General features: G+C 33.4%; 1 protein-coding gene across 1 annotated transcript; it reads right to left on the reverse strand.

Moving 5' to 3' along the window:
• Positions 1 to 12,379: 12,379 nt before the first annotated feature.
• LOC126001768 (olfactory receptor 4K3) lies at positions 12,380 to 13,330 on the reverse strand. The gene has a single exon (XM_049769002.1). It carries the CDS (start codon positions 13,328 to 13,330, stop codon positions 12,380 to 12,382), a length of 951 nt encoding a protein of 316 aa, XP_049624959.1.
• Positions 13,331 to 25,342: the final 12,012 nt, after the last annotated feature.

The raw sequence follows: 25,342 nt of genomic DNA on the forward strand, positions 1-25,342 counted from the left end.
AAAGCTAAACCTGATTATTTTTCAGCTTCTCAGTCTAAATTCATAAAAGCAAGAAGCCATGTTTGAAAGAGGTGAAATATTTGCAAATATTTTGAGATGATATATTAATTTGAAAGTGTATTTAAATTTGTTATATTCAAAGAAAAATGTGTATACAAAATTTGTGGGAATAAATTCAGGACTTCATAAAACTCCCACTCCTACAAAAATACCTAATATTGACTTTAGATTGACTATTCAGAGAATTCTGAAATAAAATATTATTTTGTTCTCTAATTCAGAACATTTTCACTCAGTAGCATTGTCCTGTGATACTCAGTGTCATTTTTTGTAAAATTGTAATTAAGAGCATAGCAGATTACCACTACCTTAATAGTACTTGAATTTTTAAATTAGAATTGATACTCTGAATGAATGTCATTGAACTCTTAATTGAATGATAATAAAAACTTAAAGTTTCTAAATTTAATAATTTTAATAGTATAGCCATTATTGCATTTGATAACAAGTATAGTAAATAATTGTCAAGTTTTAAGTTTAAATCATAAAAGATAACTACTAAATCTTATTGACATTCAAAACTTAGCTATGATGCATTCATTTAATACCAAGACTAGATGTTTCAAAGACTAGCAATAGCATTCATGAAAATTTTTTGTTTTGTTTTGGGTCACATCCAGCATTACTGAAGTTTTACTCTTGGCTCTACTCTTAGAAAACTACTGGAAGTGTCAGGGGACTGTATGGGATGCCAGGGATCAATCCCTGATTGGCTGCATGCAAGGCAAGCACCCTACCAGCTGTGTTATTCAGGCCCCATGAGAATTTTTTGTTTGTTTGTTTTGGGACAACACTCGTGGTTGCTCAGTGCTGATTCAGGGCTAAAGAATCACTTCTAGAAGAGCTCGGTAGTCCATATGGGGTACTGGAAATAGACCCAGGGTTGCCATGTGCAAGACAAGCACTGTACCTTTTCTACTTACTATTGCTGTGGCCCCATTATAAGTTTTTAAAAAGCCACATTAAACATTCAAATATCATTAGTCTTAGTATGAGTTTTGTGTCTCATTTCCAATAGAACATATCCCATGGAAAGAAAGTATAAAAACAAGAAACTTGTTGCACAGTTATTTCTAATTTGGTTAGTTATTTCTAATTTGAACTAATTATGTTCAATTTATTTTATCATTAGAAAGTCTGTAAATGTGCTGACCAATCTTTTTTTTAATTGCTGAAGAACTCTTCATAGAAGAGTTGAGAGGCTTTATAAATAAATTCAAGGTGAACTCATGTAAAATTTAAAGTTATTGTTTTAAATATATATTTACATAAGAATTATATCTTCCATCTATTATTTTCTAGTAGTACTATATCAGGAGATTAACTGTTCTCTTTCAAATTTATTATATAAGGGTAATTAAGAGTAGGTAATTTTGACGAATTTATGGAAAACAGACAGATGGTTTCTAAAATGATCATTTTCTTTTTTATATAGCTCAATTCTATTAAGCTTCATAGAACTCTATCTAGAATTTAATTTAGTTTAAGTAAATGATTTTGGAAAATAACTAAAAGCACTAGCTAACAAAATTTGACTTCTAGGTTGTATATCTCCAAGACTGAAGCTTCTTAAAATATGTAGCAGAAAAATACATTAGACATCTTTAAGTTTTCTATTAATGACATGTTGGGGAGGGGTTGGAAAATTATATTAGATTACTGAAAATTTCAGTGTATCTAAAAATTGTAATACAGACTGTGTCTCTTTAAATTGGCTTAAGTAAAAATGAAAGAGCTTAGGAAACAGTTATAGTTTCATATAATTTGTGAAAAAATATCATACAAAGATAGTTTGTACATTTAGTTCAGATTTTAAATTTCAACATGCTTCAGCGAAAACCCTCCAACAAAATATTTAATACATGAATTTATATAATATGTAGATGTTTATAAGTGAATATAATGTAGAAATATGCATAAAACATTAACCTTTGATATAGTTTATATTTGACCATAATCAGATAATTGAAAAGAAATTAATGTGAAACTATATACTTCGCCTCTTTTTTATTTTTTACCAAAATGTAATCTATGATTTTTTGTTTGTTTTAGTTTAGGGACCAAATATGGTGTTCTCAGGGCTCATTCCTGCTCTGTGCTCAGGGGTCACTCCTAATGGGCTCAAGGGTTCATATAGTGTGCCTGGGATCAAACCCAGGTTTGCCATGTGCAAGGCAAGTACCCTACCCATTGTACTATCACTCATACCTCATTTTTCATTTAAAATATAAACCAATTTCTAAATTTTCAACCTTTAACTTATGATTATTCATGGAGTGCTTTATCTGTTTAAAACTCTTGGTGTGTGCTTTAAATTCACTTATGTGCTATTTCTGTTTCTTTATTTTTAAGGGCATTGATTGATCTCAGGCAGAAAATCTTGGTCTCATGCTACCATATTTTCTTTTGATTTGTTTTTTTTTTCTGTTTTTGGGCCACACCCAGAGGTGCACAGAAATTACTCCTGGCTTTGTGCTCAGAAATTGCTCCTGGCAGGCTTGGAGAATAAAATGGGATGCCAGGAATCAAACCCAGGTCCATCCCAGGTCATCTCCCTGCAAGGAAAATGCACTACCACTGTGCTATTGCTCTGGTCCCACCATGCTACCATTTTTAAAAGTCCATTTTTATTTTATTCAAGCAAGTATTTTTAATACTTTTTAGATTCGATTTCTTTACTTATAAATGTGAACATTACACTTAACTGAAAGGAATGTTGTAAAATTAAACCAAAACACCTGGAACTTAATTAGTAGTGCTTAGTAAACATATGGCTTTAATAAATATTGACTGAAAATATTGCTGCTGTTTTATTAAAATTGTAAAAATTTGCAGGGTTAACAAAATGGAAGAATGTATGGTTACTAGACAATAAAGGGCATGGTTTTAGTATGTAACAATTTACTTAGGGTTACTGAATTTAAAAATATTGAATACAGCCAATTAATTATTGGTGGATGTCTGTAGTTGTCTTTTGTTTGCTTATAGCTATAAAGAAGTACTATATTTTGGAAATTTTTAATTTGCTTGATTTTTATTATTTATTTTAAAAATTATTTGCTTTATTTTTATGAATGATCTATACAATTGATATGCTAAATTATTTAAATATTCAAAAACAAAATTAATATTTTTAGATTTCAACCATTAAACAGTTGTAAAAATTAGACTATTACATAAATAAAACATATACATATTTTAAAAATCTGTTACTTATTGACCATTTCAAGTTAACTTTGTCACTAAGAGTTAATTTACAGGGTGAGGTTATAGGAGTTGGTGTGGATCACACCCCAGCAGTATTCATGACTATTTCTGGTGCTGTTCTCATGAGTGACCCCAAGAAGTGATCAGGAATCATATATAGTACCAAGGGTTCAAATTAGGGTAAATTATTGACTGCCAACATTACAATTACTGCCAACAAGCCCATGCAAGGAAAGTTTTGTGTTTTTTTTTGAAAAAATCTCTTTTCTACATTAATTCTAATTTGAAGTACAATATAAAATGTCATGAAAGAGAAAAATGAATATGCAATATTTAATAGGTCAATGATGGCTTTATTTTAGAATATTTAAAAGCAAATTTTACATGATTAAAAAGGTGTAAATAACTTTTGTATATCTTCTATATTTATTACCCATTCAAAATGATAACAATGAAATATTTATTTTATTTGAATTCATTAAAATTACTGACAGAGCCACAAAAGGTGCAACAATTTATATATAGCACATTAATAGTTGTTTTAGTAATAGGATTTTTCCACATTTATCAAAATATTCTTTTATTGTTTACTTAAAGATTAAGAATTGATCATTTAAAGACTAAGATGAAAGTGTGATTTTAAAATGAAACCATAAAATTATAGCAACATGTCAGACAATTCACTTTGCTAAAATATAACTGAATTATAGAGTAAATATCTAATCTCTACCTGGAAATTTCTGATGGTAGTTTCTCTCCTAGGGAATCAGTTTGTCTTCCATGTCCTCATAGCATATTTAGATAATTACATTCAGTATAGTTTTTGAAAATATTTCTATATATATATTTGTGTTTTTTGGTGTAATGAGGGGACTTAAGTTCACTGAAGTTTTATAGATGTCTGTCTTATCTTGTTTGTGTGTGGACTATGTGCATATGCTAGTTTGTTTATTGGGGAAAATAATTTTTAATTTTTATTTTATTATATTTGGGGGGAGGCACACCCAACAGTTCTCATGGCTTACTCTTGACTTTGTGCTTTGGGGTGACTCCTGGATATTTGGTGCTCAAGATTAAACCTGGGTTGTTCGCGCTCAAGAAAAGCAGGTGGGGTTAATTAACCTTAGTTTTCTCATCATTTTTGAATTTGCAAGTAAATTAAGAGACAAGTTGAAACTGCTGAAATTTTTAGCATGCTTATCTTTTCTTAATGGCTAATAAATAAGTAAAAATAAATAAAATACATATTGATAATCTTAAAAAACAAAACAAAACAAAGGGTCTGAAGCAATGGTACAGAGGCTTACGACCCAACTTGTAAGGTTGCATATGGACTACCCCGTTATGTCTTTGGAATAATCCTTGAATGCATATCCAAAAGTTAAGTCCTGAGGAACTGCAGATATGTTCCAAATAAATGAAAGATAGAAATAAACAAAAAAAAAACATGAAAAAAGGGACAGAGAGAGAATACAGGGGTTAAGGCTGACGAGGCTGATTCCCCAACATTGAACTGCTTATACAGTTGGCTGAGACTCTTTTGAGTGTAGACTCCAGGCTTTCTAGCTTCCTGCTCTCAAAACAAAACAAAACAAAACAAAACAAAGCAAAACAGACAAAAAAAACACCAACTGTAAAACAAACACCATGTAACATTGAGACAGAACTTCAAGCTATAGTCGATTTTACTTCAGATCTCATTTCTCTGTTTTTCTTCTTTATATGTGTTATCGTATCTTTGAATGTGTTTCTATACTCATTTAGTATTATCTTTAATAAAGAATTTTAAATGTGTAATATGCTTTTTCCATTTCTTTAATTTGTCTCCAAGATTTACTCCTACCATTTTAGGCAATCTAATTTTATACACTTGATTTTCGCATTCTCAACAAACAGCATCCTGGAACATTGATATTCCTACAAGACATTTCCAAGTAATAATTTAGTCAAATTTGAGAATAAAAAGCTGTGATTTCATTTACTCTTATTCTTTCACTTTTATTAATACCTCTCTCCTGGGCTCTAATTTTTTCTCTTAATATTATTCTACAAAAATATACATTTTTAATTCATTACACACAGAAGAGCTCTATTTTTGAAGCAGTTTATTATTAGTGATCACATTTTCCTAAGATTTTCTTTTCTTTTTTTTTTTTTTTTTTTGGTTTGTGGGTCACACGTGGCAGCGCTCAGGGGTTACTCCTGGCTCCAGGTTCAGAAATCGCTCCTGGCAGACTCGGGGGACCATATGGGATACTGGGATTGGAACCAATGACCTTCTGGATGAAAGGCAAACGCCTTACCTCCATGCTATCTCTCTGGCCCCAAAATTTTCTACTTTTCCTAAACAAGTGACATTTTAGTCTCCTTTCCCAATGAAGACAGTCCAAAAAGGTTTTGGACTTTATTTTTTTTATAAGAGTACCAGAAACTGTGCCCTGTCCTTTAGAAAGAAGCCATTCTACCAATTACTTTTGGAGTTAGAAATTTTAAAAGTAAGATAATTTAAACATTAATTTAGTAATAATTAAAAAAATCTTATATGAGGTTTGTGGAAGCACCAACTCTACCAGAGTAACTATGTAAATTTGCATAAAATTTTAATATGATAAAATGGAGATTTAGGATTAGGAATAGGCATGTCCCAGTGTAACTGTCAAGTTAGAGAATGTTTATCAGTTAGCTCTCTAAGAGATCCAATTTAGATTTAAAGACACAGGTTGAAGGTTAGGCATAGAAAAGATATTCTATACAAATAGTAACTAAAAGAGAGCATATTTGTATCAGACATTATAGAGCTTAAAGAAATGCTTTCAAAAGGACTGGAGAGGTAGTTCAAAGACTTGAGTACGTTTTGCATGCAGAAGACCTGCCTTAAAACTCTGGCTCTGAGGGGCCAGAGAGATAGCATGGACGGAGAGATAGCATGAAGGTAGGGCATTTGCTTTTCATGCAGAAGGTCCGTGGTTCAAATCCCGGTGTCCCATATGGTCCCCCGTGCCTGCCAGGAGCGATTTCTGAGCATAGAGCCAGGAGTAACCCCTGAGCATTGCCAGGAGAGACCCAAAAACCAAAAAAAAAAAAAAAAACCCAAAAAAAACAAACAAATAAAAAAACAAAAAAACAAAAAAAAAACAAAAAAACTCTGGCTCTGAATTGACTCCAAACTGTTGTCAGAGACAAAGACTGAGCAAAAAAGTTGGAGAAGCCTGTGAACACTATTGGATATGGGAATAGAACAAGACAAATCAACAGCAAAAGGTCACAAGATAAAAATTGTTGCATAACTCCTACTTTCACTGCAGCACTATTTACAATAGCCAGAATATTGAAGCAACCCAGCTACCTGACCACAGATGAGTGGTTAAAGAAACTGGTATATCTACACAATGGAATACTATACAGTTATTAGGAAAACAAAGTTATGAAATCTATTTATATATGGATGGACATGAAGATTATTATGCTAAGCGAGATGAATCAGAGGGATAGGGATAGACATAGATTAATTTCTCTGTGGGAGAGATAATAAAAGGAAAATAAAAGACAGGTGGATGATATCCAGAATTAATAGGGATGAGGATTAGGATGACCAGTTCATGGTAGCAAGCTTGCCACAAAAAGCGGAGATGCAGTTTGAATAGTAAAGGGTCTGCTATGAAAATTATAGTTGGAAGTGATTTCTCTGGACAAGAACAGGGTGCTGTAAGGGGATACAGTGACATAAATAACACCCTTCATTAAAAGAACTGCAAAAAGTGTAAAAGAAGGAGAGGGAGAGAGAGAAAGAGAGAGAGAAAGAGGAGAGAGAGAGAAAGAGAGAGAGAGAGAGAGAGAGAGAGAGAGAGAGAGATAAGTAAAATACTTGCCCCAGTGGCAAGTGAGGGAGGGTGAGTGGGAGAGAAGAGGGCATACCAGGAAGGGTGAGAGGAAAACTGGGGACATTGGTGGAGGTAAATGTGCACTGGTGAAGGTTGTTGTACATTTTATGACTGAAAATCATGAACGACTTTATCTATAAATAAAAACTTAGGAATTACCATGTAATCATGATGTTAAATAAAAAATTACTGCATAATTATCATAGTACAATTCAGCAGGAAGATATTAAGTTTTGAATAAACATACACACAATATAAGAACACAAATATATCAAGCAAATAGTGATGTTATAAAAGGAGAAATTAACAATATTATAATATAGAAGATTTCAATGCCCTATTTACAATTTATAATAATAAATAGCTCAGACTGAAAATTAGTAAAGATAAAGCAAGTATAAATAGCAATACGAACCAAATCAACTTAACTTATATATAGCACCTTAAATCCAATAGCAAATTAACATTCTTATGATACACATAAATATTTCTCAAGAAAGGTCAAATGCTAGGTCACAAAATAAATCAATACGAATTTAAGATGACTGAAGTTAATGCAGATAGCTTTGCAATCTCAATATAATAAAATGAAAATAGAAATTAAGAAAGACATGGGCAAATTCAATACATATCTAATATTAGAAAACAGTTATGTTCGTCCATAGAATCAAAGAAGAAAACAAAACAGAAATTAGAAAATATATTGATACATATTAATATGATAACACCAAAGGCTAAAACTTTGGGATATAAGTTTTTGGGGCCTTTGGGGATATATTTATATCTATATATATCTATTTATCTATGTAGACATATATATACACATATGTATGTATATATATATACTATAGTTTTATAGTCACTTTCTTCAGACTTAAGCTTTTTAAAATCCTATCATTTTAAAGAATGTATTTATTTAAACTACATGGTACACATTAAATTGGAAACCAGAAGCTCTTAGGCAAGACTATTTGAACTTAAAGGACAGTCACATAGTATCTAATCAAATTAGAGATTTGTACAAGGTTCGAACTTCCAATCATGATTTTATGGACCTCTACTGATGATCTCTACCTCAACATTTATATGTTTAGTGGGATAATAATAAATTTATTTATTTAGAAGAATAGTTTCTTTTTGGTGTTTGGGCTACACCTGGTGACATTCAGGGGTTACTCCTTGATATGTGCTCAGAAATCGCTACTGGGGGTCTGGAGTGGTGGCGTTAACCATAATCCAATAAGGCATCTGCCTTGCATGCACTAGCCTAGGATGGTCTGTGGTTAGATCCCATAGCGTCCCATATGGTCCCCCAAGCCAGGAGCTATTTCTGAACACATAGTCAATAATAACCCCAGAGCGTCACTGGGTTTGGCCCAAAAAATAAAACCAAAAAAAAAAGAAATACCTCTTGGCTTGGGGGACCATATGGGATGCCAGGGGATCGAACTATGATCCGTCCTAGGTCAGTGCATACAAGGTAGACTTCCTACTGTTTGTGCCACCTCTCTGGCCCCCAGGAGAATATTTTTATTTGAAAAGATTGTACAAAATTCCTTTATAAATGCCTTAGCTTTCTGCAGTTCTCATTACTGTTGTCAATCAACAGTCCACAAATATTAGGTAAATATATCTTAAAATTGTTGGGGTGTTGAGATTAACATTCCATCCTTCAGCGTCCCTGGGGACTTCAAGAAGACACATACAACCATGCAAGAGCAAAGGCGAGATTTTATTCTGACATGCCAGGGTCAATGCTCTATCCCGCTAAAGACAGGCCTAGAAAAAAAAGGCCCCAAGTCAGGTTTAGACAGAGTTTTTATAGGGTATTATTGGGAGTGGATTTGCATCAGTTCCTTCTTGTTACAGTTAACATTTTGAGAAATATAAACTACAAAGCAGTCTCATGATAGTTACATATCTCAGAATTATGTGCACTAGCCGCAGAGTGACTTACAGTAGAACATTTTGTGACAACAGTATGGTTGCCTGCATACTTTAAATAACAGTCATGAGGGTGGAGGGGCTTTAGATAAGGTGGGGCCCAGGAGGCTATAGGAAAGTTTTTATTTTATTTCTTTTAACTTTATTTATCTTCAATCTTAAAATATATTTTAAATATACCTTAAATTTTAAACATACCTTAAATATATATTTTAAGATAGGAAAAGAGTGAACCTACATAACACAATTTTTATTAAAGCATATTGCGACTATGTTATTGTTCCTTTTACTCTTGCTGTGCTTAATTAAACTTGACCCCATATGTATTTATATATACAAAAATAATATACATATTATTTGACTTAGATGCTTATTTATTATCTTGGGCATCCACTAAAATATCCATAGTTCTATGGATAATAACTGTACCTCTGTATCCTGAAAACAACAACAACAAAAAAAATAAATCAAAAATAAAAATAGAATAATCACATAAAAATAGCAATAATAAATTCTATATTCTCAAAATGCTACGGTAATTACAGAATAGATAAACTTAAATGCTCATTCATCATTGTCAATAGAAAGCTGATAAATATAAAAATAATTACTATTAAAGTTAATCATGCAGTAAATAATATACAAAGTAAAGTGTGGTCAATAAAATAAGGGAGATCTCTTGGAAGAGGTGTGATTAATGTTTTTGCATCTCTGCATTTCCTGCTGGTTTCAATTTTTAGATTGTAATTAGAGATGACTTATAAAAATAGTTTAAGCTCAGGGAGGTTAAACGAGAACATAAAGTCTAATAAAAGGAAAAATTAAGTGATTCTATGGCACTACACTACAGAAAGTTTCAATCAAGCAATGACTCTTGGAAGTGAAGAAATCATAATGAATTTAGGCTTAGTATTTTCTCAAGCTATTAATTTCTCTTTCACCATTGTGTATTTCAACTAGTATTAGCTCTCTATTCTGGTACTAAGGATGAAATATTTAAAAAGCACAGTCAGGGCAGAAGAGATAGTGGGTAAGGTGCTTTCTTGATCTGAGTTGGATCCTTTGCACCCCATACTGTCCCCAAAGCATGCCAAGAGTGATCTCTGAGTGCAGAGCCTAGAATGCAGTTTTGAGTAAGTCCTGTATACCTTGGATGTGGTTTCCAAGCAAACAATAAAACCCAAACAAGAAATAAAGAACATGCTCCGAGCTCTTGGATTATTAGAATAGAAACTGTAGGAGATCTTTACTCAATTATTTTCGATTAGTATTTACTCCAACTATTTAGAGTTTGTCTTTGGAAGTACTTTGTTATATATATATATATATATATATATATATATATATATATATATATATATATATATACTTTATTATATTACTTGGTTAGTATTTGGAATCTTATTTTCAAACACACAAAAACATATAATGGGCCCCAGGATTCCTATTTTATCTATACTTCTAACATGTTTATATCACTGTGCTAAACTGGAAGAAAACCCCCCAAAACTTAGAAGATTATTGTGCAGTATGCCTTAGTGTGATCAGCTACTTATGTGTTATTGTTTATAATAAATTTTGAATAATTTGCCAATTTTGTCTAACAGTTTTGAGTAGGTGAGAGAACAGAACTGTAACAGTCATAAACATTATTAGAAGGCTTGTATTTTTTCAAAAATTTTTATTTAATAATAGAGCACCCTTTGACATAAGGCGCATTAGTAGAATTGGCTATATATCATCTTACAAAACATATTTAAGAATATAACTTCCAACTACCAAATTCAACAATTTTACAGTTTTAAATAATGGCATAATCAGAATTTATAGTTGTACAGATTTAATTTACACACACAAAGATTTACTGGTCGCTATATTATGCTAGAAATTCATTTAATACTTGTCTTTGTTTATATAATCTATTTTCTATAATCAAGCTCCATTGTACCATATATCTCTACCTCTCACCCATATATTTACCCATTTACTTTATTGGCCCATTTATCATTTTACTATTTCATACAAAATATTTATACTTTATCTAATATCTATCACTACTTGCTGTGCCCTACCCATTGTGCTATTCCTCCAGACCAGTACTTCATATATTAAATACTTCTCAGAGTTATAATGACCAAAATATTTTTGAATGTAATCTAGCCCTTATTTTACTGACTGGAAATTGGCAGAAAAAGTGATACCTCTTAGGCTAGATTCTGTAATCATGCAGATGTGCAAACTTTGGAAAGTCACTTAATTTGTGGTTCTCAATTTCAACATCTGTAAAATAAATTGTTGTATTCTAAAAAGTTTACTATTCTATCAAATCCAGTAAAATGCTCGTTTCATGGGTTCTTTAAGTCAAATACTATGTTTAACCAGAGAAAACGACACACATTCTTTATGAACTATGTTAATATGGCCTTTAATTACAAATATGATACAATGAATATATGGCAAAAATAAGCTGTTACTGGCTGTAAAATAATTAAATACTCACATTGGTAAGTGAATGCTCTGGATTCTTCAAATGAGCATAACCTTGTAGAAGAGATCATGTTCATGAGTTTTAGTTTTATCTTCTGTAGAATGGTGTGTGAATGGGATTGAACATAACTCTTAAATTTCTTTGAATATCAAATACATTTACATTTAAGAACTTTCTTGAAGTTTATTGTATTATTATTAAATTATAAAATTCACTCTAGAGAACCTAAAGCCGTAAAGTATATGGTACAAATTTATATTCTTATCAAAGACAGGTTATGAAAATGTTAAATAGTAAAAATTTTTACTCATCAAGAACTTTTCGATTTTTCCTTATTTTCAAACTCAAGTAAGTTAATTCATGAACACATTTGTAAAGATTTCAAATTCCATTATTACCTTTGAGGGTTTTCTACTATTTGGTGGTGCTTCCTTTCTAATGAAGAAGAGTTTTGAGAGAAACTACTTTTTCTTAAAATGTTTGTATACATTTTTCTTAAAATGTACATATACCTTACCTCAGGTATAAGGATAATCACAGAAATGTGTATAAAGGAAATAATTGGATATTTTAAAAGTAAGTCTTTGACAATAAAGTTTTGAGTATAGGTTTTATAATGCTCTGTAGTAAATATTGCTTCATGAGAAACAGCATGAATAAAACTGAGTCTGTGAATTCTGAGTGTGAATACAGAAATTGTTCATCAAATAATTAATTTCTTACAATAGATCATTAACAACTGGGTAAGGAAAATGAATGCTGTCATACTGAGCAACTATTTCATTTTTATATGATGAAATTAAGGAAGAGTATGATCAGTCTTCCTTGACTTAAAGATACGGCTGCTGAGTTTTCTCATAGAATTTTTAACATCTTTATTTCTAAGAGTGTAGATTACTGGATTCAAGAGGGGAGTAAAAATGGTATAAAATACTGAGAGGACTTTGTCTATTGGGAAATTTGTGAAGGGCCATACATAAATAAAAATGCACGGACCAAAGAAAAGGGTAACAACAGTGAAGTGGGCACTGCAAGTGGAGAGAGCTTTTGAGGAACCACCAGATGAACGTTGTCTAACTGTCACCAGGATAATGGTGTAAGATATCACAAGAAGAATGAAGCACACCAGGGCAATTAAGCCACTGGTTGAGATCATGAACACTCCTAAAATATATGTGTCTACACAAGCAAGTTTGATTACTAAAGGGAGATCACAAAAGAAGCTGTCCACTTTATTGGGTCCACAGAAGGGCAGATTTACAGTAAATGCTAACTGACTCATAGCATGGAAGATGCCAACAATCCAGGAAAGTGTCACAAGTCCAAAACACATTTTTTGACTCATAATAGTTAAGTAACGTAGAGGTTTACAGATAGCAACATACCTATCAAAAGACATGGATATGAGCAGCACAATTTCAACACCCCCTAAGAGATGCAGGAAGAATATCTGGGTAATGCAACCTTCAAAGGAGATGGCTTTGCGTTCACTGAGGAAATCTGCAATCATTTTGGGGGTGGCAAATGAGGCCAGAGACATGTCAATGAAAGAGAGATTGCCCAGTAGAAAATACATGGGGGTGTGAAGACGTGGCTCTGATATAATAGTGAGCACAATAAGGAGGTTCCCCAGAACTGTGGCTGCGTAGACCATAGAGAAAAACAGAAAATAGAAAATTTGGAGTTCTGAAGAACTGGAGAGACCCTGTAATATGAATTCGGTTACCACTGATTGATTATTCCATGCCATTTACTTCAAGTCCAAGAAGGAAGAACTAGGGGAAAAAATAGAGCAATTAGATTTAAAGTGATTTTTAAAAAATAAAACATTTTAGTGGCCAGCATACTAACACCAAGTAGTTTTATATTACTTCTCTTATTAGAGTGGCTAGGAATTTCTTCCAAAGACTTTCTAGATGTTATTTGATTTGATTCAATATTATTATGACTTAGTAATTTGCTTATATGTAAGCATGATCATAAAATTAATTGTAAATAAATTTGTGAAATAGTTAAAACATTTCAGTGTGCTGCTACCAACTGTTAGAGAGTAACCTTTTTCAAAACATAATGTTTGAGAATCCTGAATGATTGTCAGTGCATACACATTATTGGAAAGAAATGCTGGCATTTTTCTATTAAAGGTGCTATGATACTAGAATAGAACCAAAACAATGGTCACACACATACACAAAACTCCAATCTGTTTCCATTTTCTGAAAAGATTGTTCCAAATAGAAGTGAATTGTTCTCTAATTTATTTCTGTTTTACAGATGTGAATGAACCTATTCTCCTCTACTAAAGACAAACATTGCTTTTCAGAGGATGGCAAAATGATGTAGTTAGAGATAAAAAGTATCAGATATTTACAAAAATAATATAAGTGGAAAGACAAATGTTGTGCTGCCTGAAATCAGACATTTTTAACTGATGGACTTCATTCAACAAAGTAATTCAGAACTGAAAACTCTTCCTGTCTCTAAAATTTACTTGAAACAAGTATGAGAAAGGTTTTTTACAGAGAAAATGGATGGTGATGGTGAGTCTAGAAGTTATCTGTAACTTTCCTCAAAAGTTGAAACTTGGTACTTTGGGAAACTACATGTCATGGAAAGCTGGAGAAAGTTTACAAGTTTACCAAATGCCAATTGAAATTATGTGTAACTAAAACACATGACAAACATGTCCCTCTTGTCACAAAACCAAACCAATTTTTATTTTTCCTCTGCTATTTTTGCTTTTTATTTTTTCTTCCTCAAAACCGCTATAGGTGTGTAATCTAAATTTTTCCAAGACTAGACACAATTGATCTATTTTCTTTGTCAACGTTTTGCTCTGAATCCCTTTAAGTAATTATATGCTGCCACTTTAAATATTTTAAATTTTAGAAACTTTAGCATAGAGAGAACTTCTCTATATACTGTACTCAGCTACTCTGAAAGCCACTCCAGGCTATCTTCCAGTAGACAAGGCTCAAAGTTAGTATACATTGCTGAAGCACTGCTCTGTCCAGAGGTGCTGGGTCAGTCAACCAGGGCTGCTCCTAGAAAGATTTGTACTTGGAAGGTATAAGCTCTTTACTGATTCATCTCCCTATAAACTTTTCTGAAACTTTCATATTTATTTCTGTTCCCACATACCTGAAATTAAACGAATATTTCCAGCACAGCTCTTGCTTAAATAGTCATGGCAGAAACTGGAGCTCAGAAAAAGTAGAATCAGATCATATCCTAGATGAGTGATAGGTATTGGATGATTTATGAAGTCATCTAGCTGGTGCTTCTGATTCTCAGCAGGCTGAGTGATATAATTTTAGGTAAATTTTTCACACAATTATTTATGTCCACGACTCAGCTAGTACCTGCCAATATGGACAACTGCTTAAATCAAATTTAAGTCTAAATTCTGGATAAAGGAGTCCCAGTTTACAATCCTTTGAATCTGTATATAAAGTGTTTGTACCAATATAAAGAGATTTAGTATGTTACATGGCAGAAAAAGACCATATGCTGGGAGGGGAATAAACAAATAGTTTATTCACAGTGGGAATTATTAAAACATTCAAGTTAATTTGAACACAGTTAATGACAGATCAAAAATGTTACAAATATTCTAACTACTTCATGTGTATGGTATGGGAGGGTGTAGTTATAAAACCTTTGTATATAACTATAGCAAAGATAAAATTGCATCTATCACTTGTGAGGCTGCAAATATCTCTCGGTCTGCCACTAACAAAAAAGGATAAGCCTCATATTTCTCCTATTTATACTGTATATAGTTAATAAATAATTGGCTTTAGATTTTATAATATTCACTTGAATTTTATTTATTTATTTTTGTTGTATTTTGGGGCCACACCCAGCTCAGGGGTTACTCCTGGCTCTGTGCTCAGAAATCACTCCTGGCAAACACGGAGACCACATGGGATACCAGGATTTGAAGCAATGTCAGTTCTGGGTCTACTGCTTGCAAGGCAAACGCCCTATTATTGTGCTATCTCTCCAGACCCTTACTTGAATTTTAAAGGCTAGGAGAAGAAATAAAAATGAAGAATACTATCATACATTTATAAATACATAGTATATGTTGTGACTAAAATGTTAATATTTTATGCAAACATTGAAATGAATAAAATTGGATGCATATTAAAATATTTCTCTGTTATGATCATGGGGATAGCCCATGTAGCACATAGTTTGTATATGTATAGCAGGGGTTTGATCTCTACCACAGCATGGTTGCCCCAAGAATAAATGAGAGTTACTCTTTTTTGGATTTTAATCCATTCCCATTGGCATTTAGGGCTTATTCCTGGCTCTGTGCTCAGCAATCACTCTTGGCATGTTTAGGGGATTACACATGGTTCTGGGATTAAACTGCAGTTTGTCACTTGTTAGGCAAGAGCTCTAACTGATGTGTTATTGCTCCAACTCTGGGAAAGTCACTCTTGGACACCAAGTTGAGCTTTGACCCTAAATACTGCTGGATATGGCCACCTAAACAAAATCTATATCTTTCTCTTTTACAAATAAATCTGGAAATATTTATAGTGTTGATGTGCAATCATAAAATTTAAACAAACAATTGAATAAAATGATATTAAATGCAGGTGATAGAAATAGAATTGGATATCAGATATAAAGACTAAATTCACAGCACAGTGCAAGATCTTACTACATCCTCTGAATACATCACCATATTATTATATTGTCTTAACTTCTCTCTTGTATTGTAAGATGTTAAACAATCTCAGTGTGAATCTCATATGCAAATATTTATCTGAAGTAAACACTTCAGATAGCACCTGGATTGACTGTTAGATAGCCAATGGACAGTTTCTTAACTATAAAATAATTTTCTAAGTTATTATTATGTTCCTGCTGTGAATGAGACTAGCCTTTCCACATTATCTCTGCCAATTGGTAATCAGGGGGCTGAGGTTATTCATTACTTATTCTTTGCACAATTCAGATTGTATTATTCCTTTGGAGTTTTTAAGGTTTTGTTAGTCTATTCCCCATCACCTGTTCTCTGCATTGGTTTGTTCATATTATCCTGATCTATTTCTCTTAAACATTTTACCTTCTCTAGTTATTATTTTATCTCCATTTTCTGACTGTCAACTAAAGGAAGGATTTATTTTATCTACATAGGTCCAGACTATGTCTTTTTAGCTTTTGACAATATTTGTATATTTTTATATCTTATACTTTTCTTTTAACCATCTCTAAAATTTCTATGTAATATTGGGTTATATTAAGATACTTTTGTTGCTGATAAGAATGATAAAAGATAAAACTATTTAAAGACTACTTATTTTATAGTACATACAGAATATTAAGTATCCAATTAACTACCTAATAGAATGTATTAGAAGATAAATTCAGAAAGGAAAATTTAGTATATTTTTCTTTTTTAAAATTTCTATTGTAACCAATGTGAATTACAAGTATTTCACAGTTATATTTAAGGTATGTAGTGACAGTGAATTAGGACCATTTCCACCACCAATGTTATCCTCCATCCACTCCTGTTTTGAAGATGATTTTATTATATATCAATTTAGTCCAAATTATTGTATCTAGATGGCCATCCAGGTACCTCATTTGTTTCTGAATATTACATGGCTTCAGTTATACATTGACATCTAAATTGATGTTTTCTACAAAGAACAAGAACAAACAGTGCTGGCGGGGATGTGAGGAGAAAGGAACTCTCATTCACTGCTGATGGGAATGTCGTCTAGTCCAGCCCTTAAGAAAAACAATATGGATAGTCCTCAAAAATCTGAAAATTGAGCTTCTATTTGATCCAGCTATACCACTCCTAGGGATATATCCTAGGAACACAAAAATCCAATACAAAAATCCCTTCCTCACCCCTATATTCACCATAGCAGTTTTTGCAATAGCCAGACTTTGGAAACAACCAAGGTGCCCTTTAACAAATGAATGGCTAAATAAACTATGGTACATATACACAATGGAATATTATGCAGCTTTCAGGAGAGATGAAGTCATGAAATTTTCCTATACATGGATGTACATGGAATCTGTTATGCTGAATGAAATTAGTCAGAGGGGAAGAGATAGATGCAGAATAGTCTTGCTCATCTAATTTAAGAAAATTAAAGACATTGAAATAATTCCCAGAGATGAGGGTCTGAAGGACTAGCTCAAGATATGAAGCTCACCACAAAGAGTGGTGAGTGCAGTTAGAGAAATAACTATACTGAGAACTATGGTAGCAATGCCATTGAGTGAGAGATTTAGAAAGCCTGTCGAATACAGGCAGGAGTGGGGGTGGGGAGGGAAGAGGTGAGAGCATTGGTGATGGAAGGTTGCACTGGTGAAGGGAGGTGTTCTTGTTATGACTAAAACCCAACTACAATTGTTTGTAATCACGGTGTTTAAATAAAGAAATTATTTAATTAAAAAATATAAATGCAAAATAATTTGTTTTCTTATAAGGATGACAGTACTAAACAAAAATGGAGTTGTCACATGGTCACAAATGCAGCCACATGGTCTAGGAATTCCAAGTACTATTGCTTATACTGTGCATTTTGTGGGGAGTTCTTTCAGCTTCCAGGTTTTCCAGAAGTATAAGAAGGTGGGGAGAGGGTACCTGCACTCACTCCAAAAAGTTCTTGGTTCAATCAGACCAAATACTACTATACGTGGAGACTTGGTTAGACTGATAACTAGGTAGAGAGCTGTAGAAAAATGGTGAAGCAAGGCCATGGTGATGCGGTAATACTGGATAATGGTTGCAGAGGCTTTAGCAGTGGGGTACTTGGCCTGCCCTCTCCTCTGAAGATTACCGACTTTCAACTTTGTACTTACAATTTTCACGGCTTGGTAATTTATACATTTGCTTACATGTAATTTGGATATTTCCCTTAATTATATATACCTTATCTGTAAGTATTCAAAATGAACCACATCCCTGCCAACATTAGTTATTTGTTTGTTTGTTTTTATGTGTGTCAGTTTCACTGGTGCGATATCTCACTTATGTTTTGATTTACGTTTCCTTTATGATAAGTGATACAGAGTATATTTTGGTATATTTACTTGCCACCTATGTGCTTCTTTGAGGAAGTTTATGTTTAACTCTTTTCATTTTTTAAATTGTTGTTTTACAAGAATGTCTTGATATTAATATTTTGTCAGATGAATGTTGGGGAAATATTTTTCCAAGTCTGTAGTGTGTATATTTATTCTGGTCAGCATTTCTTTGGCCTCGCAGTAGCTTCTAAATTTGATGTAGTCTGATTTATCTCTGATTCCATTTACTTGACCAGTGATATTGATCCATTGAGCATATCATTAGATTCAGCATCAAAAATGGTTCTATGTATCTTCAACATTATTTATTGATTATGGTCTTATATCAATATGTTTTCTTTTTTGGCCACATCTGTTTGATGCTCAGGGGTTACTCCTGGCTATGTTGTCAGAAATCGCCCCTGGCTTGGGGGAATCATATGGGACTGCAGGGGATCAAACCAAGGTCCATCCTAGGCTAGCTCTTGCAAGGCAGACGCCTTACATCTAGCACCACCTCTCCAGCCCCATATCAATATCTTTAATGCATTATGAATTGATTTGTGCATGGTGAGAGGTAGGGTTTTGAATTAGCCCCCTCTGTTGAAAAAGTTTTCCTTGTTCTGCTTCACTCTTTGCTCCATTGTAAAAAATGAGTCAAGAATCAGTTTATAAACTCTCAATTATGTTCCTTTGTTTTGAAAGTCTGTCTTTATTATAGTACCACATGTCTTGATTAATATAGCTTTATAGTATAATTTAAAATTGGGAAACAATAAGTCATCTATTATTCTCCTAGGATTTCTTTTAAAATTCAAAGGTTGTTATTACTCTTAACATCACTTGCTATAGTTTATTAAAAACACCATGTATAATTTTTATAGGGAATGTAGTGAATTTATATAAAACCTGGGTAGGGATGTCAATGTTACTATTTCCCAGTTCAGGAATAGAGGATGTGTTTTCACTTTCTTGTGTCTTATTTTATATCTTCTAGTAGTGATTTGTAGTTTTTCTTGTATAAGTCTTTTTTCTTTTCTGTTATATTGAATTTCAGGTGCTTTATTTTTGAGGCACAATTATAAGTGGAACTACTTTTTTATTTCTATTTTCTATTTTATAATTTATACATAAAATGCCATGGAACTTTACTTGTTGATTTTTGTAGTCTGAACATTGTTTAAAAGTTTTTTTCTAGGAGTTTTTTTTTTTTTTTGGTAGAATATTGAGCATTTATAAAAATAAAATCATGCCATCTGCAAATAGTGAACATTTTACTTCTTTTTCAGTATGGATGTGCTTAATATCTCTTTATTGGTTAATTGCTGTGACAAAAACTTTCAATAGTATTTTAGGGTTTTTTGTTTTGTTTTGTTTTGTTTTGTTTTTGCCATGCCTGAATATGCTCAGGGATTATTTCTAGTTCTGTGCTCAGAAATCGCCAAGGGATGCCAGGGATCAAACCCAGGTCTGTCCTACGTCAGACATGTACAAGGCGAACACCCTACTGCTGTATTATCTCTCTGGCCTCCCAATAGTATTTTAAATAGTAGCAGTAAGAGTGGGTAACTCTCTTATGACTAATACTAAAGTGAAGGGTTTTATTATTTGTCATTGAGTATGATGTTAGCTATGCATTATAGTAAATATTTTTAGAAGAAAGTTTCTTGTATCTATCTATCTTTTTTGTTTTGTTTTGTGTTTAATTTGTGGGCCACACCCAGTGATGCTTAGGGGTTTCTCCCGGTTATGGGCTCAGAAATCGCTCCTGGCTTGGGAGACCATATGGGATGCTGGAGATCAAACCGAGGTTAGTCTTGGGTCAGCCGCAAGCAAGGCAAACACCCTACCAGTGTGTTATTGCTCTGGCCCCTTCTATTTTTATACATTTTTATGGAAAGTTTTTTTTGGGGGGGGCACACCTGGTGACGCTCAGGAGTTACTCCTGGCTATGTGCTCAGAAGTTGCTCCTGGCATGCGGGACCATATGGGATGCCAGTGGATGGAACTGCTGTCTGTCCTAGGCTAGCAGAGGCAAGGCAGACATCTTACCGCTTGCGCCACCAATCCAGCCCCTTTTATGGAAAGTTTTATCACAGTGGATGATAAAACACAATGGATGATAAAAACACAATAACAACACAATAGATCTTATAAAGTACTTATTCTTTATCTAGTGATAGGGCTATACAATTTTAATGTTTTCTTTATGTTGATATGGAACATTATATGTGTATATTTTAAACTAGACTTCTTTCATGGATCAAATTCTATGTGGTTATGGTGTACAATCTTTTTGATATATTGTTGAATTCAAGTAGCTAATATTTTGTTTAAAAATCTATGCATATATATTCATAGAGATATAGGTCTATAATTTTCTTATTTCAGAGATATCTTTCTTCTTTTGGCATCAGAGTAATATTTGTCTCATAATATTTTTAGAATATATAGCTTAATGCTTATAATAACATTTTGTTGAGATTTTTACTTTTATTCTCATTAGGCATGTCATTAGTATTAATGAGTATGATATCCTTCCTTGAAGAATTTGGATAATGTTTGTTTCATAGAATGTTTGTTTCATAGAATGTTTGTATTTTTCAATCCTCATCTTTACAAAAATTATGAAAAGTGGGGCCAAAGAGATAGCATGGAGGTAAGGCGTTTGCCTTGCATGCAGAAGGATGGTGGTTCGAATCCCAGCATCCCATTTGGTCCCCTGAGCATGCCAGGAGCGATTTCTGAGAGTAGAGACAGAAGTAACCCCTGAGCGCTGCCAAGTGAGACCCAAAAACCAAAAAAAAATTTTTTTTGAAAAGTATAGCTATTAATTTTTTAATGTTTGGAGAATTTACTAATGAAGCTATTTGGCACTGTGTTTTTTTTTTAATTTTTGAAAAGTTTTCATTACTCGTGATTTTATTTAGGTTTTCTAGTTTTGCTTGTTAAGTAGTAGAATGACTTGTGGATTTCTCTATATGTTCTAGTTTGTCCAATTTGGTTAATATCATATGGTCTAATTATCATATAATATTGATATTTATGATATTTGATACTTAGAAATTCTCTAGTGTTTGTTATAAATTTTATTTCTGATCGTATTTCTTTGTTTATCCTTTCTCTTCTGTGACTTTTCTTTTACTTAATATTTTAAAATAATTAGCTCTTGATTTTATTGTTCTTATAAATTGTTATTTTTTAAACTTATTTCATTCATATCTGCTCTAATCTATTTTATTGAAGCTACCACCAGCAATGCTCCGATAGTTAGAGGACTACCTGGTGATATTTGGCTTGATGGTGTCGGTCTATAATTCAGTGCTTAAGCCAGATGTTATAGTGATGGGGGCCACCTGTCTGATCCCTCAATGCTTTGCAAGTAATGGGCACAGGTGGTACTTGAAGAATCAAGCCAGGGTCTCACAAATGTAAGGCACATGCTCTACCCCTGTGACTCCCATCTTTGATTTTATTTTAATTTTTTGCTTTGTTTTGTTTTTGGAACTCACCAGAAAGTTTTCAGGGGTTCTTCCCACTGGTGTTTGTTCCAAAGATCAAACTTAGAGATCGTACATGCAATTGAACTATCTAGCTGTTTGTTTTTATTTTTTATTGTTTCCTTATGTCTATTGATTTGTTTACATTATTTCTTCTGTTTTCTAGTTCCTGTAGAATGTATATTGTGCTATATTAAGTAAAATGCTGTGTAATTCATTATATATTAAGCCATATTACCTAATTTGCTGTCCAAATTCTCTTTCCCTTATTGAACTTTGTCTTAATTAGCTCTGTTGCTGTAAAGATGGTGTTAAAAAGACCCAATTTAGGGGCTGGAGCAGTGGCGCAAAAGGTAAGGTGTCTGCATTGCTTGCACTAGCCTAGGATGGACCGAGGTTCAATTCCCTGGCATCCCATATGCACCTCCTCAACCCAAGCCAGGAGCAATTTCTGAACACATTGCCCGGCGTAACCCCTGAGTGTCACCGGGTGTGGCCCCAAAACAAAACAAAAACAAAACACTCAATTTATGTTACTGTCAGCATCTTATCATAACTGCAAATATTTTTTAAAATATTTTAAGCACCTTGATTACAAACATTATTGCGGTTGGGTTTCAGTCATGGAAAGAACACTAATTTACCAGTGCAACATTCCCATCACTAATGTCCCAAATCTCCCTCCTCCCCACCCCACCCCAACCTGTACTATAGACAGGCTTTATACATCTCTCACTCAATGACATTGTTACCATAGTTCTCAGCATAGTTATTTCTTTAACTGCACTCCCATCACTCTTTGTGGTAAGTTTCATGTAGTGAGCCTCCTCCCCACCACACCCCAACCTGTACTATAGACAGGCTTTATACATCTCTCACTCAATGACACTGTTACCATAGTTCTCAGCATAGTTATTTCTTTAACTATACTCTCATCACTCTTTGTGGTAAGTTTCATGTAGTGAGCTGGAACTTTCCAGCCCTCCTCTCTTTATTCTCTGAAAATTATTGCAAGAATGTCTTTTATTTTTCTTAAAACCCATAGATGAATGAGAATATTCTGCTACTATCTCTCTCCCTCTGACTTATTTCACTCAACATAACAGATTCCATGTACATCCATGTATAGGAAAATTTCATGACTTCATCTCTCCTGACAGTTGCATAATATTCCACTGTGTATATGAACCAGTTTCTTAAGCCATACATTTGTTGAAAGGCATCTTGATTGTTTCCAGAGTCTAGCTATTATAAATAGTGGTGCAATGAATATAGGTGTGAGGAAGGGATTTTTGTATTGGATTTTTGTGTTCCTATGATATATCCCTAGGAGTGGTATAGCTGGATTGTATGGAAGTTCAAGTTCGAGGTTTTGGAAGATTCTCCATAATGCTTTCCATAAAGGTTGGATTAGATGGCATTCCCACCAGCAGTAACTAAGAGTTCCTTTCTCTCTACATCCCCGCCAGCACTGCTTGTTCTTGTTTTGTGATGTGTGCCAATCTCTGTGGTGTGAGATGGTACCTCATAGTTGTTTTGATTTGCATCTCCCTGATAATGAGTGATTTGGAGCATTTTTTCATGTGACTTTTGGCCATTTGTATTTCTTTTTTGTCAAATTGTCCATTTCTTCTCCCCACTTTTTGATGGGATTAAATGTTTTGTTGTTGTTGTTGTTGTCAAGTTCTGTCAGTGCCTTGTATATTTGGGATATTAGTTCCTTATCTGATGGGTATTGGGTGAATAGTTTGTCCCACTCAGTGGATGGCTCTTGTATCCTGGGCAATGTTTGCTTTGAGGTGCAGAAGCTTCTCAGCCTAATATATTCCCATCTGTTTATCTCTGCTTCCACTTGTTTGTAGAGTACAGTTTCCTCCTTGAAGTTGCCATTAGTCTCAATGTCATGGAGTGTTTTACCTATGTGATGTTCTATATATCTTATGGTATCAGGTCTGACATCAAGGTCTTCAATCCTTTTGGATTTTACCTTTGTACATGATGTTAGCTGAAGGTCTAAGTTCATTTTTATGCAAATAACTAACCAGTTGCATCAATACCAATTGTTGAAGAGGTTTTTCCCTGCTCCACTTAGGATTTCTTGCTCCTTTGTCAAATATTAAGTGATTGTATGTCTGGGGAATGTTTTCCGAGTACTCAAGCCTATTCCACTGATCTGAGGGGCTGTCTTTATTTCAATACCATGCTGTTTTGATAACTGCTGCTTTGTAATACAGTTTAAAATTAGGAAAAGTAATTCCTACCACATTCATTTTCCCAAGGATTGCTTTAGCTATTCTAGAGTGTTTATTGTTCCAAATGAATTTCAAAAGTGTTTGATCCACTTCTTTGAAGAATGTCATGGGTATCTTTAGAGGGATCACATTAAATCTGTATAATGCTTTGGGGAGTATTGCCATTTTAATGATGTTGATCTTGACAATCCATGAGCAGGGTATGTGCTTCCATTTCCGCATGTCCTCTCTTATTTCTTGGAGTAGAGTTTTATAGTTTTCTTTGTATAGGTCCTTCACATTTTTAGTCAAGTTGATTCCAAGATATTTGAGTTTGTGTGGCACTATTGTGAATGGGGTTGTTTTCTTAATGTCCATTTTTTCCTTATTACTATTGGTGTATAGAAAGGCCATTGATTTTTGTGTGTTAATTTTGTAGCCTGCCACCTAGCTATATGTATCTGTTGTTTCTGATAGCTTTTTGGTAGAGTCTTTAGGGTATCTTGCTATCTGCAAACAGTGAGAGCTTGACTTCCTTTTCTATCTGGATTTTTTTGGATGTCTTTTTCTAGCCTCTTTGCTATAGCAAGTACTTCCAGTACTATGTTGAAGAGGAATGGTGAGAGAAGACAGACCTGTCTTGTACCAGAATTTAGAGGAAATGCTTTTAGTTTTTCTTGATTGAGGATAATATTTGCCATTGGCTTGTGGTATATGTCCTTAACTATATTGAGAAAAGTTCCTTTTATTTCCATCTAGCTGAGAGTTTTTATCAAGAATGGGTGTTGGACCTTATCAAATGCTTTCTCTGCATCTATTGATATGATCATGCGATTTTTATTTTTCTTGTTGTTGATGTTGTGTATTATGTTGATAGATTTTCAGATGTTAAACCATCCTTGCATTCCTGGGATGAAACCTACTTGATTGTAGTGAATGGTCTTCTTGATGAGGCATTGGATCCTATTTGCCAGGATT

This window comes from Suncus etruscus, chromosome 2, assembly GCF_024139225.1.
Source record: "Suncus etruscus isolate mSunEtr1 chromosome 2, mSunEtr1.pri.cur, whole genome shotgun sequence".
NCBI lineage: Eukaryota > Metazoa > Chordata > Mammalia > Eulipotyphla > Soricidae > Suncus > Suncus etruscus.

Bases quoted from the DNA above. Each gene is read 5' to 3' on its own strand.
- LOC126001768 (XM_049769002.1), bottom strand. From the start codon at position 13,330: ATGGCATGGAATAATCAATCAGTGGTAACCGAATTCATATTACAGGGT.